The 17,316-nt window shown below is 46.3% G+C and overlaps 1 protein-coding gene across 5 annotated transcripts in view; it reads left to right on the top strand.

Annotated features, from left to right (window-relative positions):
* Positions 1-16,991, top strand: part of Dag1 (dystroglycan 1) — a 67,168-nt gene extending 50,177 nt beyond the window's left edge. For all 5 annotated transcript variants that reach the window (XM_059268638.1, XM_059268636.1, XM_059268639.1 and 2 more), the window contains one exon: positions 12,177-16,991. In XM_059268638.1, coding sequence (XP_059124621.1) covers positions 12,177-14,579 — 2,403 coding nt within the window. In that variant the 3' untranslated portion in view covers positions 14,580-16,991. The remainder of the gene's footprint in view (positions 1-12,176) is intronic.
* Positions 16,992-17,316: the final 325 nt, after the last annotated feature.

The raw sequence follows: 17,316 nt of genomic DNA, 5'->3' as shown, positions 1-17,316 counted from the left end.
TCAAAGCCTCTGCACAGTGGCACAGGTGTTGGGGCCGGGCCACTCCAGACCCATCACGGAGAGTCTCCAGCTGCCAGGTCTTTCTGTGGGCCCAGCCCGCCATTGTGGTAGTCCTGCATATCCTGCAGCACCTAGGCCTAGTACCTCCTCTTTAGGATAACTGGGGAGGAGTCAGTGTGGTGTGGTAGGGAGCATGACTCTAATCCTAATGGGAAGGAAGAGTTCCTTCAGTTTGAGGTCGGCTTCAGCTGCCGAGTGAGGCCCTGTCTGGAAAAACAAAACAAAAAGGATAGCAGGGAAGAAACACCTTTCTGTCACCTGAAAGACAAGGCTACCCCTGTAGAGCCCTCTCAGATAGCTCACTGCTACAGCCTCTGAGGGTGGCTTTTCATCCCCACTTTTCTTCAGCTTTCTTGCTTGCAGACAATGTAGACTTTTCCTCAGCCCAAGATGTCGGCAGGCTGGGAACAGCCCTGGCAGAGACTGCTCTCAGCTGCTGGCATGGGTTACCTCATTGTTCCCCTGAGAACAATGGATACTCTTTTTTGCCAGGAAGAAGAGTTCATGAAAGGAGCTTTTTTTTTTGGATGCTTGAGAGCTTTGTGGCACGTGAGATGAACTGCAGTTTCTTCCTGCCTCGAGTGGGTGTTCCCTAGTTCTGAATGGACCCCTTGTGAGCATGGCACACCGGGAAATGGGGGTTGGCAAAGGAAAGCATCCTTGGGAGTGGGCTGCTAGAATGGTATTTGTCCAGACTTACCAACTCAAATACTTATTGACAATATAGGCCTTTTTTTTTTTTTTTTTTTTTTTAAATTTTACAAGAGCTTAAGCTGAAACATAAAATGATAAAGTAAAAATAGACGTCAGCGCTTAGGATAGGAAGACTGATTTGGGGAATTTTTTGAGTGGCTATAACTATGTTTAGCTGCTCTCTTGGGGAGATGACTAATTTTTTAAAAAGATCCATTTATGTGTATGTGTCCATGCCTGAGTGTTTGTATTTGCCTCACATGTGTGCACACACCTGCAGAGGCCAGAAGAGGACATCAGATGCCCTGAAATTAGAGTGATAGGCAGTTGTGAACCACCTGTACAAACAGCAAGTACTCTTAACCACTGAACCATCTCTCCAGCCCCAAGGATTATTTTTTAGGGGAGAATAATTAGTATTAGATAAAGTACTTCATGGCTCAGATCAGAAGGGGACTGGCTGCGTGGGAATGTGGTGTTGTGGTCCTGGTCTTTGTGGGAGGAACCAACTATAGTTTTAGTATTCATGTAGATAGAAGTGGGACCAGTGATTATCCCCAGCAGTTGTGGTTCTGTTGTACTGGGCAGAGAAACAGCCTCTTGGTATCTTCTCCATCATGGTTTATCACTTCTGGTGTCTGACCCTCTGGCCTCAAGCTAGAACTATGTATCTCCCTGTATGTAGCTCTGCCTTGGGACTGCCATACTTATCATTTGCAGAAGGGCACAGGATAGATTTAGTTTATTGTTGTAGTTCATGGTCCAGACAGGTCAGCTCTGAGTGTGAGATGGCCCCAGGCTCAGACTCCATCAGAGGCATTGTTTTCTGCCTCCCTGAGCAGAGAAAACAAAGGCTTATGGTCACCCCTTTTGGAGTGGTTCAGAGTGTTTTCTGTGACTCCTTGCAGGTTGGCCTAGCTCAGTGGCTTGATTAAGGGGAAAGAGCTGAAGGTAAGGACCGTGACCAGGTCTGAGGGAAGATTGTAGGGACCTTCCTTGTAGGCTTTGATATCGACCAGGGAAAAAAAAGCACCTGGCATGTCTGTAAGGGAACACTGGAAAAGGCCCAGAGTATACCCCAGGGCTTGATGTGTACAGAGATATTTATTGGAAGATGCTACCATAGTGACCCAAAGGACTGACCAGAAGGTTTGTTGATATTGAAGGAATTGACACCAAGATTCCTTTTTGCAAGCTACTGTTAGCAGTAAAAGTGCTAGTTCACGTCTCAAGTATGCTCCCCTGCAGCTCCTGCATGGGTGTATCTTGCAGGCCCTGAATGATAGCACTCATGTGTTTTTTGGGTTCAGAAGCTCATTAAAATTAATTAAGTCTTAGCAAGAGCCTAATTCTTTAGTTTTTGTCCTTTTTGCTATATTTGACTGGCTTGCTCAGACTGTGAATGAAACCTTTTTGATGAAGAATAAGTAATGGAAACTCCTACTCAATTGCTCTTTCTCCATGTCTTGAAGGGTACGGGGTTGAGAGTAAGAGCCTTTAGTTGTGTTTCCTGGCATTTAGTGCATATGGATACTTCTCTACTACGCCCCCTTGTCCATCTGTCCTCAAATTCTCAATTTTCTGAGTCCTGTTCTACATATAAGAAGGCATAGATAAAGATAATCTGGAGGCAGTGTCTTAGACCTGAGCTTATTAGTCATCTCACAGTGTGACTGAAGGGGATCAATTACCCCTCCCTTCACCCCACACAAGATAAGGTTTCTCAGTCAGTGTAACAGCTCTGGCTGTCCTGGAACTCACTCTGTAGACCAAGCTGGCCTCAAATTCAAAAGAGATCCATCCACCTGCCCCTGTCTCCCAAGTGCTGGGATTAAAGATGTGCACCACCATGCCTGGCTAAGAAATTAGAATTTTAAATCTGGCATTTCTGGGGTAAAGAGATGGCTCAGTAGTAAAAAGCATTTTCTGCTTTGGCAGAGAATCTGGCTGGGTTCAGTTCCCAGCACTGACATGGTGGTTCAAACCATCTATAACTACAGTCCCCGGGGGATCCAACACCCTCTTCTGAACTCAGGAGGCGCCTCATATGCAAGTAGTGCACACGCACACATGCGGGCAAACCACTCACACATTCAGTAAAAGGTAACTAGCCGGACGGTGGTGGTGCAGCCTTCAGTCCCTGCACTGGGGAGGCAGAGGCAGGTGGATTTCTGAGTTTGAGGCCAGCCTAGTCTACAGAGCAAGTTCTAGGACAGCCAGGCCTACAGAGAGAAATCCTGTCTCCAAAAAAAAAAAAAAAAAAAGTAAATGTAAAAAAGTTTTCTTTAAAACTGTCATTTCCCTAGTTAGAGTGACTCTTTGTCAACATTGCTGATAGTATTTGGAACTCTACGGGGCTATCTCCGTTTTGTGGTTTTCAGTCTCTATGTTTTTGTTTGCTTGTTTTGAACATACTTGGGGATTTTTTCCTGCTTGTATATCTGTGCACCAAGTATTTGCAGTCCCTGTGGAGGCCAGAAGAGGGTGTGTTGGATTCCTTAGAAGAGGAGTTATAGATTGTGAGCCTCTGCATGAGTGTTGGAAATTGAACCCAGGTCCTCGGGAATAGCAGCAAGTGCTCTTAACTGCTGAGTCATCTCTCTAGACCCTTGATTGCCCCTGTTTTGGGGTGAACTTTATGGGTTAAGATTTCTGAGTTGGGTGTATGGTCACTTGAGATCTGGTTTTCGTCTGTGCTGGGCTCTCCTTTCATCTCAATGATGAAATATGGTATCCAACTGTTGCTGAACTGTAAAAAGCTTTATGTACTTTTAGGTGGGCTATGGTGGCCCGTAATCTCTCAAATTGGGCTTCCTTCTGCACTTTCTGCCTCCTGTGGATGCACCCACCACCTGCAAAGAATCCTTTTCAAGATGGCTGCTGCAAGATCAGCAGACTTTGCTTTCCACAGCTCCAGGACAGTGTTGATGTTTGTCATGGAGGGTCAAGTGATTGGAAATTGGAAGAATTCCTTGGCAGGGACCAGCTGGTGACCCCTGAACACTACTGCTGCTGTGTAGTCCTTTCCCTAGCCTGATCATTGCCTTTCCTGTCTGCCTTTAGTTAGAGCTATTGCATAGCTAGGCCAGATTTTTATTTTCCTGTGGTGCTGGGGCTAGAATTCATGGTCTCATATCTGCTAGGTAAACACTTTGTCCCAGAGCTACACCTCCAGTCCCAAGGCAGAGGTGTTTATACTGAGTAAACCCAGGAATCTGCAGATAGCCAGAATTTCACATATAATGTACAGGATATAGGATATCAGTTGTTTTGTTTTACATTTATTTATTTGAAAATTTTATACATAAAGTTCAGTATTTACTTTATTTCACCCCAGCTTTCCCTCTCTGGGCCCTCTTATGTACCCCCACTCCCTCTCAAATTCATGACTTCCTTAATTATTATTGTTACAATACACACACGTATATATAAATATAATCTACTGAGTCCATTTAGTGAAGTTCATACACATGTTTAGTGCTGCCACTGGGGACTGGATAATCTATCAAGGTTCGTTCCTGGAGAAAACTGATTCTCCCTCTCTTAGTATTCATTGGCTGTAGCTCTTCATCTAGGGGTGGGGCCTTGTGATTTCTCTGTTGGAATATCAACTAATGTTATTGTATAGGTCTTGTTTAGGTAACCATATTATTCAGATTTTACTTGTGTATATAGACACCATCTGGCAGCAGGAATCCCGGTCCCCTTGTTTTTAGACTCTTTCCTACCCCTTCTCCACGATGTTACCTGAGCCTTATATAGGGGTTGTGGCTGTAGATGTTTCAGTTGGGGACTGGCACCCCCTGGTCAATTGTTCTCTGCATTTTGACCAGTTGTAGATTTCTTCTCTGACTGCTGCAGAAAGAAGCTTCCATGATGAGAAGTGAGAACCACACTCACCTGTGGGCATAAGGATAGGTATTTAGAATGCTGTTGGGAATTCCACCTGTTTAGGAAGATGTCAGTACTAGGTTCTTCTCTAGGGTTCATGACTTTACCAGCCATGGATAGTTGACTAGGCTTCTAGTACCATGCATGAGTTCCCACCTATTGAGAGTGCCTTAAGTCCAATTTGATGGCTGTTAGTAACCCCTAAGTTCTACTATTATTCCCTTGGATATACCTTGCCATGCTGGTCATATTTGTGGTTTACAGCTAGGTAGGACTTAATTGTTTTTCTCCCTTGACAATTTGCACAGCGTCCTTGGATACTGTGTGAGCTAGTCTATAAGGAGAAGGTCAGTTCTAGCTCAGTTCCTCCAAGTCTGTGGAGGACACCAGTGTTGTTTGTTTGTCTTTAGTTGTTTTGTTTTTGAGACAGTGTCTTACTAGGTAGTGTTGGCTAGCCTGGAACTAGCTTTGTAGACCAAGCTGGCCTTGAACTCATGGAGAACCAGCTGCCTCTGCCTCCTGAGTGCTGGGATTAAAGGTGTGAGCCATGACACCTGGCAAGGATACTGGTTTTAAACTTTAAAAGGTGAATGTTAGTCTTGGGCTCTCAACTAGAGCAAGCTCCCCTTCCCACCCTCATCCTCACTTGGAATCTTGGACGGCAGGTAGCTTCTGAAGAGTCTCTGTCTGGCTGCCTTAGGTCCCTGGCTTTGCCTTGCCTACAGCATTTCTGTACCCTTTAGATGCTTTGAAGTGTGAATAGGGAATCAAGGCCTCACTACACTGGGTTCAAAGCCAACTGGGAAGGAGGACTGGGGAGTGGAGCCTTGGTTTGGGGCCGTTAAGCAGAAACCTTATTGTTTGCTGGATCTCTTCACAGTCTTAGGAGCAGGTGGGAAACCAGTACTGGCAGAGTCTAGCATGGATCTGCCCTGTAATCATACTAGGGTAGAATTCTTTCCCCCCATCTTACAGATTACAGACATGGGTTGGGTAAAGCTTCAGCCTGCCAGGAACTGTCTTATAGACAAGTGGCTCTTGCTTTGTTAGGGTAGAACAGATCTTTTCTTTCTAGATTTATTTGTGTATGTGTGTGTGTGTGTGTGTGTGTGTGTGTGTGTGTGTGTGTGTGTATTTGTGTGAGATGATACTCACAGAGTTCGGAAAAGGACTGGAGTTACATGCACTGTGAGCTACCTGATGTAGGTGCTAGGAACTGAACATAGGTCCTTTGGAAGAGCAGCAAATGCTCTTAATCACTGGGCCCTCTATCTCTCCCTAGAGTATATGTTTCATCCTTAAGCACCTTTGTGGTAAGCCAGGCCCCAAGACACATGTCCTCAGGATGGCATTGTACTAGAAGACTCTGGGGGCTGTGGGCACTGTTAGCCCTTCAAACATACTGAACCTTTCCCTAAGTGGCCTGGAAAAAGCAAAGTTGCCAGCTTGCCCGACTGAGCCAAGTTCCTATAGATATCAGGTGTCTTTGGACCTTAGGTTAAAACAAATTGTTGCTATTGAAAGTGCTGCTTGGGCTTTCTAGCATAAAGAAGTACCCTCCTTTCCTAACTAAGGAGCATCCAGGACCCAGCACAATGTCTGCTTCAGGGCTGTAGATCCAGGTTGGCCTCCTATAGCAAGTGGGCAGGCTTCCAGGGCACTGAGAAGTCAAAGCCCTCAGAAAGGAAAGTAGCCAGACAGGTTGGAGAGGCTTGGCTGTTTTTCTGATGTGGTTTGGTCTGTAAGTCTATCAGAGATATGGGAGAGCCCAGTGAGTAGGATGCTTGCTTAGCATGTATGAAACCATTCCCAGCACTGCATAAGAGAGGCCGTGGTGGTGGTGCATGCCTGTAATCTCAGCACCTAAGAGTGGCAGAGACAGGATGATCAGTAACAGTTTCAAGGTCATCCTTAGCTATGTAGAATTTGAGGCCCACCTGCCTGGGTTACCTGAGACCTTGCCTATAAACAAACAAAGGATACTGGAAATAATAGTGAAATAATTTGTTCTCAATATACCTACCAGTTTCTTTGTAAATGTTTTTCTCCCTTGAGATGTCCCTCCACATACTGTCCTGAACTTCTTTCTGGGCTCAAGTGATCCTCCTGCTTGCAGCTGTGACTATAGGCCTAAGCCAACTCACCTGGTTTAAAGCCAGCAATTCTCATTAATGTTTACCAATTTGAAATTGAGTGGTATAGTTGATTTGGTAAAATGTACAGTGTTGGGGGTGGAGTTAAAAAGCAGGTTTTTGTTCATCTTTGTTGCATATGTTATATGATATTAATGTATTTTAATGTTACTTGGCATCATTAAGTGTATGGCTTCCATCTTATTTAGGGTTTTTTTTTATTTGTTTGTTTTTTCCAAGACAGGGTTTCTGTGTAATAGCCTGTGGCTGTTCTAGAACTTGCTCTGTAGCCCAGGCTGGCCTCGAACTCACAGTGCTGGGATTCAAGGTGTGCACCACCACCGCCTGGCTCTTACACTTCATCTTACAGTCTGTCATTGAAGGAAGTCAGGGCAGGAACCGATGGAGCTGGAAGAGTGCTGCTTACTGAATTATTCTTCATGACTTGTTCAGCCTACCTTCTCATAGTACCCAGAACTGCAGCCCAGGGGTGGCATTGCCAACAGGCCAGTCCACTAGAGGCATTTTCTCCATGAAGATTCCTTCTTCCCAGATGACTCTAGCTGTGTCAAGTTGACAGAGAACTTAAGCCAGCACAGCTTCCAGGGCTGAGAATACGTGAATCTTGGCCATAGAGTGGCCTAAGTTTATTCCATAGGAATTGTTTGACGTCAAAACTTGGACTGTTGGGGGTCAGTAGAATAGCTAGACTGAGAAGCTTTGAGGAAGTGGACCCTTTCTGGTTTTGTGTAGTTGGAGACAGACTAGCAGAAGCACGTGCTGTTCGCTCATCCATGCTCCTGAAACACTCAGACGTGCCCTGTGGATCTCCTAGAGTCTGTCCTGCCAGCTGCCAGCTCTACTCATTCAATGGCTTCTCCTTTCCAGGCCTTTTGTCACCCTGTTTTCTGTCTTCCCTGTGTCCTAAGCGAGCAGCTATTCCAGTAGTGGCCATTGGGATGGAGTGGGTTAGGAAACACCCTCAGGTGTTCAGTTCACCAGCTGTCCCTCTGTTAAGCTCCCCTACTCCCAACAATCCCTGTAAACAATCTCATGGTTCTATGAACACACCATTTCAGCCTTAAATCTTTGTATCACTTATTTTAATTAAAAAGATATTTTTATGTGTATGGGTATTTTGCCTACGTCTGTGCACCATGAGTATACCTGATACCCATGGAAGCCAGAAGAGGGTGTTGAATCCTTGGAACTAGAGTTTCAGATGATTGTGAGCCACCATGTGGGTGCCTGGCATTGGATCTGAGTCCTCAGGAAGAGCAGTTGGTGCTCTTAACCACTGAGCCATTGCTCTAGCCCCTGATTTATTATTTTATTTCATTTTCATATTTATTTATTTATTTATTTATTTACTTATTTACTTATTTACTTATTTATTTATTTTTCTATTATCAGCTTGATACAATATAAATTCTTATCCTAATAGTGAAATGTTTCATTGAGGGTTACCCAGTAATTGAGTAAAACCAAAACTTACTATAAGCCACAGTCATCCTAGGGTCCCCCCTGCTATATTATATAGCCGCTCTGGATCTGTGGGTTGCAGTCCGATTGTTCTTTGCTTTATATCCAGTATCCACTTATGAGTGAGTACATACCATGTTTGTCCTTCTGGGTTTGGGTTACCTCACTCAGGATGATATTTTCTAGTTCCATCCATTTGCCTAGCCCCTTATTTTTATTTTTTAATTAATTATTTTACAAAGTAAGACTTTTTTTTTAATTTTTTTTTAATTTTTATTTTGCAATACAATTCAGTTCCACATATCAGCCACGGATTCCCTTGTTCTCCCCCCTCCCGCCCAAGACTTTTTTGTGTGCTTACATAACTACTCTCATATCTTTCATAATGAACTGAAAAAAATTTCAGGCTTAGACTTTTCATCTGAAACACTTGAAATATTTATTATTGGAGCTTGGGTTTGATTCCCAGCACCCACATGCTGGCTAAAAGCCATCTAACTCCATTTCCAGGGGATCCAACACCCTTTTCTGGCCTCGACAGGTCCTGCCTGCAGACGGTGCCCAGGCTTATACGGCAGCAGAACAACACCTCAGCTGATGTCCTTGGGAGGCCTGTTGTTCTGAAGGCAAATGGAGGAGCAGTGGGTCTGGGAGAGGGAAATAGAGGGAGTGTAGCTGGAGTTTTCCTGCCTGGCCCACAGTCAGGGCAAATCTCTTTCACCTGCCAGTCCCACAGCCTCTCAGACCCGACCAAGTAAACACAGAGACTTATGTTGCTTTCAAACTGTATGGCCGTGGCAGGCTTCTTGCTAACTGTTCTTACAGCTTAAATTAATCCATTTCCTTTAATCTATACCTTGCCACATGACTCGTGGCTTACCGGCATCTTCACAAGCTGTTTCTCATGTGGTGGCTGGCAGTGTCTCTCTGACTCAGCCTTCCACTTCCCAGCTTTATTCTCCTCCTTGTCCCGCCTACACTTCCTGCCTAGCCAACGGCCAATCAGTGTTTTATTGATTAATTAGCAACACATTTGCCATACATCCCACAGCAAGGGAGACTGGGCAGAGGGAAGGCTGTGGTCAGGATGTCAGAAGAAGTTTGAAAAAATATTATAACTAGATGGTTTTAAGGAAATATGTAGTGGTTTTCATGGATTGGAAAACAGTCATGTTTATGGATTTCTTAATATTTCTGTTTGGTGCATGACAGGGTTGGTGATTCTTTGTGGTGCATTTATTAGCTGATGGTACACTGTAGAGTTTACAGTTTCATGAGAAAGCAGACAAGTATCACTCATGAACTAACTCTTCAGTGGTAGTTCAGAGTTCTGAGAAGAGAGCATCCCCCTAGTGGTGTCTCCTCATAATGTCAGTTGGCTTCTTGGGTTTTTTGTTGGATGTAACAAGTCTGAACCAGTTTGAAGTGTAGAAAGTAAAAAATCTGTGGTGTAATGTGTCCTGGGTACAAATCTTAGGTTTGAACTAGAGTCCACTTTAAATACTCAGGTTCCTGGATTTTGGGCAGGAAGAAGACCTAGGCAGCCAGTTTCGTGCCCAGCAGGCATGGCTTTAACTCCTTTTCCATGGGAAGCTGTGGCCGGCCAGGCAGTGGTGGTGCATGCCTTTAATCCCATCACTCAGGAGGCAGAGGCAGGTGGATCTCTATGAGTTTGAGGCCAGCCTTGTCTACAGAGTTAGTTCCAGGACAGCCAGGGTTATACCTAGAAACTGTCTCAAGAAAAGAAAAAAAAAGAAAAAGAAAAAAAGAAGAAGCAGCAGCAGCTGTGGCCTTAAATTAGGAACAGTCCCTGAGTGGTGTTGAATATGTGCCCTCTGTTGGCCATTGTGTTTCTGGACTTGAGGCTGAAAGCATCTTGAGTCAGAGCAGAGAATGAGTGACCTTTCTTACATCAGGGGCAGGAGTATGTGTTTCACAAAGGTGAGCAGAGCCAAAGATGGGGCCTAGGCAAGAAGCAAGTGTTAACTTCTCTCTTGCCAGCTGATAGAAGTTTCTGCGTTGAAATTCCTTTGGGTGCTCTGAGTATTTCCATTTATGTCACTGTGGAAAAGGACTTGCACATTGAAAGAAGTTTGAACGATTCTTTTGGGGATAATAAAGAATTGAACGCCTTAGGTCTCTTCTGTGTCAAGGGCAGAAGCAGGCTGTGTATGTTTCTTTCCCTTACCTGATTCACTCTGAAACCTACTTTAGAGACTAGAGAGGATTCTTTTCCCTTCCTTCCTTTTTTTTTTTTTTTTTTTTGAGACGGGGTTTCATGTATCTCACATTAAATCAAAATCACTGTGTATCCCCATACCCAGTTTATTCAGTACTGGAGATTAAGCCCAGGACTTAGTGCAATCTAGGCAAGCATTCTTTGAGACTCTTTTGGCAGACATTGTTCTAGAATATTTGTTTTTAGTCCTTCTACCCTGGGTACCACAGTTCTTGAGAAGTGGGATTAATTTAGACAATTGTTGCGTCTTGGGTTTTTATTGCTGTGAAGAGACACCATAACCACGGCAGCTCTTTTTTTGTTTGTTTGTTTGATTTTTGTTTTTTGTTTTTTCGAGACAGGGTTTCTCTGTGTAGTTTTGGTGCCTGTCCTGGATCTCCCTCTGTAGATCAGGCTGGGCTCAAACTCACAGAGATCTACCTGGCTCTGGCTCTGCCTCCCGAGTGCTGGGATTAAAGTCATGAGCCACCGCTACCCGGCATCCACAGCAGCTCTTAAAAGGAAAACATTTAATTGAGGTGGCTCACTTACAGTTTCAGAGGTTCAGTCCATTATCATCATGACAGAGCATGGCGGAGTGCAGACAGACGAGGTGCTGGAGTAGTAGCTGAGAGCCCTACATCTTGCAGGCAACAGGAAGTCAACTGAGACACTACCCCACAGTGACACAATTCCTCCAACAAAACCACACCTCCTAATAGTGCCACTCCCTTTGAGATTATGGGGCCAATTACATTTAAACTAACACATATTACACTTAACTATTTTATAAAAATTGTGTCTTCTATCGTAGTGCATTAAGTGATGATTGTCAAACAAGTTATTCTAGGGTATCAACTTGCTTTATCTCCAGACTTGCATGCACTTCCTATTTATGTGCAGGATTTTTTTGTGTGCAGGCAAGGTACTCTAAGCTAGGTATGACCTGAGCAGAAGCATGTGTCTGCAAAGAGTAGTAGAGAGGATTGGAAAGGGTGTTTCTGGCTGGAATAAGATGTTCCAACCTGATTGTACAGGTAAGAGCAGGCAAGTTGGTGGTAGGGTATATCTCTTTCATGAAAGTCCACAAGAATCTTTGTTTTTTAAATTACATGTTTTCACCGGTTTTATTTTTTAAGATGTTTTTAAATTTATGTATCTAAACGTTTGCCTGCAGGAGTTTATGTGCACCACATGTGTGCGGTTGCTAAAGGAGGCCAGAGGAGGTTACAGAGCTGCAGTTACAGCTGCCCAGTGTGGGTGCTAGGAACCAAACCCCAGTCCTCTGGAAGAGCACTCTGTTCTCTTAACTGCTGAGCCCTCTCTCTAGCCTTGTTTGTTTGTGGAGATAGGGTCTCAAACTGTACCCCGACTGGCCTTCAACTCGTTCTTCTACCTCAGCCTCCTGAGTTCTGGGATTACAGCTGTGCACTGTCATTCCCAGTCAGAATCCATACATTCTTAAGGCCCATGGCATCCTAATCTGTTTGTGTGTGTTAATGTGTCCCAGTCTTCCGTGTCATGTAACAGGACATTATTGCTCTCCTTTGGAGGTGATGAGTAGGATTTCCCAGCAAGAATCCTAAATTATTCCTTCAGTCTATCACATAACTCAGAGTAGGCCAGTGGTTTACTGTAGTGATCATTTTAGATTATGCAACAACGATAGCATTTATAGCTCACACTTATGTTTCTTTCAGGTGTCTGCAGCAGGGAAGGAAGCTTTGCCGTCTTGGCTGCATTGGGACCCACACAGTCACACCTTGGAAGGCCTCCCTCTGGACACCGATAAAGGTGTCCATTACATCTCAGTGAGCGCTGCACGGCTGGGAGCCAATGGGAGCCATGTACCCCAGACTTCCAGTGTGTTCGCTATCGAGGTCTACCCTGAAGACCACAATGAACCACAGTCTGTGCGGGCAGCCTCATCAGACCCTGGTGAAGTAGCGTCATCTGCCTGTGCTGCTGACGAGCCAGTGACTGTCCTTACAGTGATACTGGATGCTGACCTCACCAAGATGACCCCAAAGGAAAGGATTGATCTCCTGAACAGAATGCAGAGCTTCTCAGAAGTAGAACTTCACAACATGAAGTTGGTACCTGTAGTAAATAATAGACTATTTGACATGTCAGCTTTCATGGCTGGCCCAGGAAATGCAAAGAAAGTGGTAGAGAATGGAGCTCTGCTTTCATGGAAGCTAGGCTGCTCCTTGAACCAGAATAGTGTGCCTGACATTCGTGGTGTAGAAACTCCTGCTAGGGAGGGTGCTATGTCTGCCCAACTTGGTTATCCTGTGGTGGGTTGGCACATTGCCAATAAGAAGCCAGCTCTCCCCAAACGAATCCGGAGGCAGATCCATGCTACACCTACACCTGTTACTGCCATTGGGCCCCCAACCACGGCCATCCAGGAGCCACCATCCAGGATAGTGCCTACCCCCACATCTCCAGCCATTGCACCCCCAACAGAGACCATGGCTCCTCCTGTCAGGGATCCTATTCCTGGGAAGCCCACGGTCACCACTCGGACTCGAGGTGCCATCATTCAGACCCCAACCCTGGGCCCTATCCAGCCTACTCGGGTGTCAGAAGCTGGCACCACAGTTCCTGGCCAGATTCGGCCAACATTGACCATTCCTGGCTATGTAGAGCCCACAGCAGTTGTTACACCTCCAACAACTACCACCAAGAAGCCACGAGTATCCACGCCAAAACCAGCAACGCCTTCAACTGATTCCTCAACCACCACAACTCGAAGGCCAACCAAAAAACCACGGACACCCCGACCAGTACCCCGGGTCACCACCAAAGCACCCATCACCAGATTGGAGACAGCTTCCCCACCTACTCGTATCCGTACTACCACCAGTGGAGTGCCCCGTGGTGGAGAGCCTAACCAGCGGCCAGAGCTCAAGAACCACATTGACAGGGTCGATGCCTGGGTGGGTACCTACTTTGAGGTGAAAATCCCATCAGACACCTTCTATGACAATGAGGACACCACTACTGACAAGCTCAAGCTGACCCTGAAGCTGCGGGAGCAGCAGCTGGTAGGCGAGAAGTCTTGGGTTCAGTTCAACAGCAACAGCCAGCTCATGTACGGCCTGCCTGATAGCAGCCATGTGGGAAAGCATGAGTATTTCATGCATGCCACAGACAAAGGGGGCCTTTCTGCTGTGGACGCCTTCGAGATCCATGTTCACAAGCGCCCACAAGGGGACAAAGCTCCTGCGAGGTTCAAGGCCAAGTTTACAGGTGACCCAGCACCAGTGGTGAATGACATCCACAAGAAAATTGCTTTGGTGAAGAAGCTAGCTTTTGCCTTTGGGGACCGAAACTGCAGCAGTATCACCCTTCAGAACATCACCCGTGGCTCTATTGTGGTGGAATGGACCAACAACACACTGCCCCTGGAGCCCTGCCCCAAGGAGCAGATCATAGGGCTGAGCCGCAGGATTGCTGATGAAAACGGGAAACCTCGGCCTGCCTTCTCCAATGCTCTGGAGCCTGACTTTAAGGCTGTGAGTATTGCCGTGACAGGCTCTGGCAGTTGTAGGCACCTACAGTTTATCCCTGTGGCACCACCCTCTCCTGGAACCTCAGCAGCACCAGCCACAGAGGTTCCAGACAGGGACCCAGAGAAGAGCAGTGAGGATGATGTTTACCTGCACACAGTCATTCCAGCTGTTGTGGTTGCAGCCATCCTGCTCATTGCTGGAATCATTGCTATGATCTGCTATCGTAAGAAGCGGAAGGGCAAGCTGACCCTTGAGGACCAGGCCACCTTTATCAAAAAGGGGGTGCCTATCATCTTTGCAGATGAGCTGGATGACTCCAAGCCCCCACCCTCTTCCAGCATGCCACTCATCTTGCAGGAAGAGAAGGCTCCCCTCCCACCTCCTGAATACCCCAACCAGAGCGTGCCCGAGACCACTCCTCTGAACCAGGACACTGTGGGAGAGTACACACCTCTGCGGGATGAGGATCCTAATGCACCTCCCTACCAGCCACCACCACCCTTCACGGCTCCCATGGAGGGCAAGGGTTCTCGTCCCAAGAACATGACCCCATACCGGTCACCCCCTCCGTATGTCCCCCCTTAACCCACAAGCGCCTGGGTGGAGGCAGGGGTAGGGCAGGGGCCTGGAGACAACTCGGTGTTGTCTGTAGAGACCGGTGGCCCACAGACCATTGCCTACCGGTAGCCAACACCTGACCTAGCACACACTGACACACAGGGCCTGGACAAGCCCGCCCTCTCTGGTCCTCCCAAACCCCAAAGCTGCTGGAGAGACTTTGGGGACTTTTTTATTTTTATTTTTTGCCTAACAGCTTTTTGTTTGTTCATAGAAAATTCTTCGCTGCGTTTTGATGGCTGGCTCTGAAAGCACTGTTTGAGTAGAGGTAGGAGGAGGGAGCGAGGAACCGTGAATGAACTCGCAGGCAGTGCTGGGTGGCCCCCAGCTCTCTGCATTTTGCCTTTAACACTAACTGTACTGTTTTTTCTATTCACGTGTGTCTAGCTGCAGGATGTAACATGGAAAACAGTAGCTAAAGATTAAATTCAAAGGACTTTCAGAAGTTAAGGTTAAGTTTTTACATTTAATCTGCTGTTTACCTAAACTTGTACGTATAATTTTTGGGTGGGTATGGGGAATTGCTTTGCTAAAAATAAGCTCCCAGGGTGTTTCAAACTTAGAGAAGACCAAGGGACAGTATTTTTTATCAAAGGAATCCTATTTTTTCACACTATGTCAACTTGGTTGCTCTGATACCCCAGAGCCTGACTGAGGGCCTCCTGGCCCTGGTTCTGGTGCCAGGGCCCTGGTGCTGGGTTTGCTCTCCCGCTATTGCCAGGGGCTGGAAGCTGGAGGGGCCTCTTGGGCCATGGACATCCTGACCTCTACCCCATGCACGCTAGTGGCCTACCACTGAAGGGGTCTTCATTTCTGTGGAAAAGGGACTCCAAGAGGCATTGGTGGCTGTGGCCCCCAACCTAGGTGCTCCAAGGTGGGCCAGCTGCTCGTAGGGGCACCTGGGAAGGTCGAAGGACTCGACCACATCAACCTTTTTTTTCCTTCTCCGTGGGTTTTTGTTTTGTTTGTTTTTCTTTTTTTTTCCCTCTTAAAAGGAGTATCATGGTCTTTGAAACACTCAGTGGGGGACATTTTGGTGAAGATGCAATATTTTTATGTCATGTGATGATCTTTCCTCACTTGACCTTGGCCACTTTGTCCCCAGTCCACAGCCCCACCCCATGCACCCCATCCCCTCTTCTGGCGCTCCAGTCCTGGGCCTTGGGCCTGAACAACTGGAAAAGGTCTGGTGGCTGGGGAGGAGTGCCAGCAATAGTTCATAGTAAAAATCTGTGGGCTCTCAAAGCTAATTTTTTACTAAAGTTTTTATACAGCCTCAAATTGTTTTATTACAAAAAAAGATTAAAAAACGGTGATGCTTAACAGCAGTTTGTACAAGCTCCTAGTGTTGATTCCATGGAACTGATGGCTTTGCTCATTTTGACCCCCCCCCCCTTCTTTTCCTAATGGGTTTAATTCTGGGTTACATAGAGGCTTCCTTTGCCTTTTTTTAGCAGAACACCGTCCATCCATCTGTATCTCTGTCCCATGACTCAGGGGCACCCACTCTGCTTTGATTCTCCTCCTTTGGAAGAAACCATTTTGAGCATGCCTTTTCTTGATGTCTGAGTTATTTCGGGTACCTTTTAGGGAGGAATGCCTTTTGCAATAATGTATCCCTTCCCTGATGGAGGGCGGGTGGGTGGACCCAGGCTCCCTTTGCACACGGAGCAGTAACTTCTAAGCCATATCGACTGTTTAGCAGAGGGTATGCTGTCTCAGGAAGGGAAAGCCGGTAGGAGGGATGTGCTGTTTCCAAAGGGTTGTTCCCCCTGCATTCTCCACAGGGTCTACCCTTCCTGTTCAGCCCCCAGCAGGGTTCTCTACAGTGAACAGTGCCCCATGGGGGAGTCTGCAGATGAGTGCTTCACGGGTGGCTGGTAACTGGGCCTTTGTGCCTCCACGCTCTGGTCCAAGTTGGAGTTTCCCTGATGTCCCAGAGTCAGGAACAGGGATCTAGCCTGATGAAATTATTTCTGGTGACCTCATCAAAAATAAATAATAAGTAAATCCCAATATTCCAGGTGAAGGCTTTGGAAAGCCTTCCAGATAGTTAGTTCTGTTGCTCTTAGCAACCCCACCATTGGGCATTGCCATGTAGAGAGGAGGCTGGCCCAGAGTGGCCTGTTGTCATAGCAACTGGAGGCAATGGGGCAGTGAACAGAATAACAAGAGCAACAATGCCTTTGCAGGCAGCCTCCTCCCTGAGCCCTGAGCTGGCGATGGCCATCGGACTCTGAGACGGAGAGCCAATCTCACATTCAAGTGTTCACCAACCACTGATGTGTTTTTATTTCCTTCTATATGATTTTAAGATGTGTTTTCTGCATTCTGTATAGAAACATATCAAACTAAATAAAAGCAGTGTCTTTATTACAATGCCATTGCCTTTGACTGTCTATTTATACCTGATCTCTTAAGGTTCCTGGGAATGAAGGATAGGAGGGGATATGTCAAAGAATGACTCAGCCAGCCCAGCCGTCTGCACAGAAGCTCAAGCATTTCTGTACCCATGGAAAGGCTGGGTTTGTGTTCCAGGAACTCTGCCACTATGGAGGCTCCTTTTGGCACTCCTCCTGCCTCTGAGCCAGTTAAGACTAATTTTGGTCCTTAGTTTCTTCATTTCCAAGGGTAGGGTGTGGCTTGGACTCTGGTGAGACTGAGTGGAGAGGAGGAGGATGCGAAAGACTTCCTGCCTCAGAAG

Source organism: Peromyscus eremicus, chromosome 7 (genome assembly GCF_949786415.1).
Source record: "Peromyscus eremicus chromosome 7, PerEre_H2_v1, whole genome shotgun sequence".
Classification (NCBI taxonomy): Eukaryota; Metazoa; Chordata; class Mammalia; order Rodentia; family Cricetidae; genus Peromyscus; species Peromyscus eremicus.
The sequence above is the reverse complement of the archived record's forward strand: the minus strand, read 5'-3'. Positions and strand labels throughout refer to the sequence as shown.